The 2,153-nt window shown below is 55.4% G+C and overlaps 1 protein-coding gene across 1 annotated transcript in view; it reads right to left on the reverse strand.

Moving 5' to 3' along the window:
- Positions 1–2,153, reverse strand: part of LOC101862637 (oxidation resistance protein 1) — a gene marked incomplete at both ends in the record, with an annotated part of 36,025 nt that overhangs the window by 1,512 nt on the left and 32,360 nt on the right. Inside the window, 1 exon segment of the mRNA XM_005095470.2 lies at positions 269–1,613. Coding sequence (XP_005095527.2) covers positions 269–1,613 — 1,345 coding nt within the window.

A 2,153-nucleotide genomic window follows, 5' to 3' on the forward strand; every position in this document is an offset into this window, starting at 1 on the left:
TGTGGTAGTGGGGAGAGAGAGAGAGAGAGAGAGAGAGAGAGAGAGAGAGAGAGAGAGAGAGAGAGAGAGAGGAGAGGGGTGTCCATAAATTTACGAAGGCACAGTAAGTTTTTAGAAAAATCCAGTGCAGCAGACGGAACAAAAAAATAAGGATACACATGATCGATATCGGGATGCTTGAGATTTGGTGGAGGTTGGGGGGGGAAGGGGGGGATGATCAGGATACCCCGATGAAATCAGGATGAGTAGCAAGTCTGCCTGTACTCACACTTGGGGTCGGGCCCAAGAGCTTTGGTGAGCTCCTCCTTAGAGAAGCCACGCTGGATGAGTGGGAACTTCATGGCTTGGCCGGGGGGTGGGGCGAGCGTCAGCTGGGCTATCTCCTTGTTCAGCTCACCCTCCTGCTGGGACGACGCCGATTGGCTGTTGGCAGAGGAAGGGGCGGGGCCAGCCCCTCCTCCACTCTTACTGCCCGCCTCCTTGTCAGCAGCTCCGCCCCCACCACTCCGGAAGAGGCTGGTGGTGTAGGTGAAGAAGCTGGAGATGTGCTGGACGGGCGTGCGCAGCGGGGAGAAGGAGGAGCCCGCCCTAGCCCCGCCCCCGACAGACTGAGACCACGCCTCTTCGCTCCCACTGTCTCCGCCCCGGCCAGAATCGGTGGCGTCTTTGGCTTTCAGCGGCGCCGCTGTCTCGGCACCGGGGAGGGAGGAGGAGGGGGAGGGGGAGTCCACCAGGGGCTTCCGGTCCTGGATCGCCTGGATGGTTTGGTTCCATTGCTCGTCCTCCGTGATGGGTAAGTAGGTGATACTTCCGATGTGAGTCGTGTTGTTGGTGGTACCGTCGCCCGAGTCTTTGTCCAGCGCAGCAGAAACAGATGACGAAGTTTGCTCATTATCTACGGCAGAGTCTGGCTCCACCCCTTTAGCCGAGTCTGTCTCTTCTCCCGCCGGCTGACCTTGAGAGAGATCGTCCGAGAACTGTCCGCTTTCCGAGAAACCGACTTTATCTCCGGCAGCTAACGAAGAGGCCGTCACTTCAAACGTCCCGCTTCCTGCGTCTGCGCCGAGAGCGGAGAGCTCCGTCAAATCCTCGCTGATGCGATTTTCTCGGGACTTGAGGTCGCTCGACGTCTGGAAGGGAGGGGTGTTGGTCGGGGTGAGGAAGGCGCCGCCCGCGCTCGGACGCTGAACCGGCACGGGTTTGGGGTGGATGGCGGTGGTGGTGTTGGGGGAGCGGTCGGTGAAGGTGACGGGGGCGAACCCTTGCGTCGGGGTGTTGAGGCTGTCCGTGGTCGAGTCGCTTCTCTCGCCCCCGCAGAATAGCGCGGGTCCCAGGTCCCCCGGTGATGAGTCGGACACCCTCCCCGTCCCGACCCCGATTCCGTGAGAGTGGACTTCGGAGGACGAGCGACCCAGATGTGGGCCAAAGTCGCGGGTCTCGCCGAAGATCTCCGAGGTTTCCTGCAGCAGGGAGATTTCGCTGACGGCCAGCTCCGAGCTCCGAGACATCTGGGCCACAAGGGGGGACGTGGGCGTGTAGCCACCGAGTGACGTCATGTGCTCCACTTCCTCCGACGTTCGTCCCGGCTGGCTCACCGTCGATATAGGCTGGCTCTGGAAGCAAAGGAAAGGAGAGTTTTAGTTTTAGTAAGAGTTTTACGGCACTTGAAACACAAAAAATTTATAAGTGCCGAAGTTTAGAGGTGTTACAAGAGAGTAATAAACATAAAAAAGAAGGAGGGGAGATAAAAACGATAGATGCTTGATAGGAAAGAAGGAGCAAACCACACCAGAGCACCCGTCAACCACCCACAAAAGGAGTTTTAATTTGATTTTTTTTTTAGATGTAGGTGTGAGCGTGCTCATATAACCTTATGCGGTTGCGAGCGAGCGCCGTAAAACTCTTACGAAACAAACTAAACTAAGACTAAGATGTATGTGTTCTTCACCCATTACAACACGGACTGGCCTGGCTATAGCAGAATGTGCAACGGCAGTCACCACCATGAAGGGTGAAGGTCATTTCACATCAACATACATGCATAATACTTGCTTTTACCTACACGAATGTCCATTAATTTTTAAGATGTGATGTCTTTTTCGAAGTAATGCGCATTGAGCATTTTTTTAGACTGAATCTAAAATTAACTAGAA

This window comes from Aplysia californica, unplaced genomic scaffold (genome assembly GCF_000002075.1).
Source record: "Aplysia californica isolate F4 #8 unplaced genomic scaffold, AplCal3.0 scaffold00104, whole genome shotgun sequence".
NCBI classification, from domain to species: Eukaryota; Metazoa; Mollusca; class Gastropoda; order Aplysiida; family Aplysiidae; genus Aplysia; species Aplysia californica.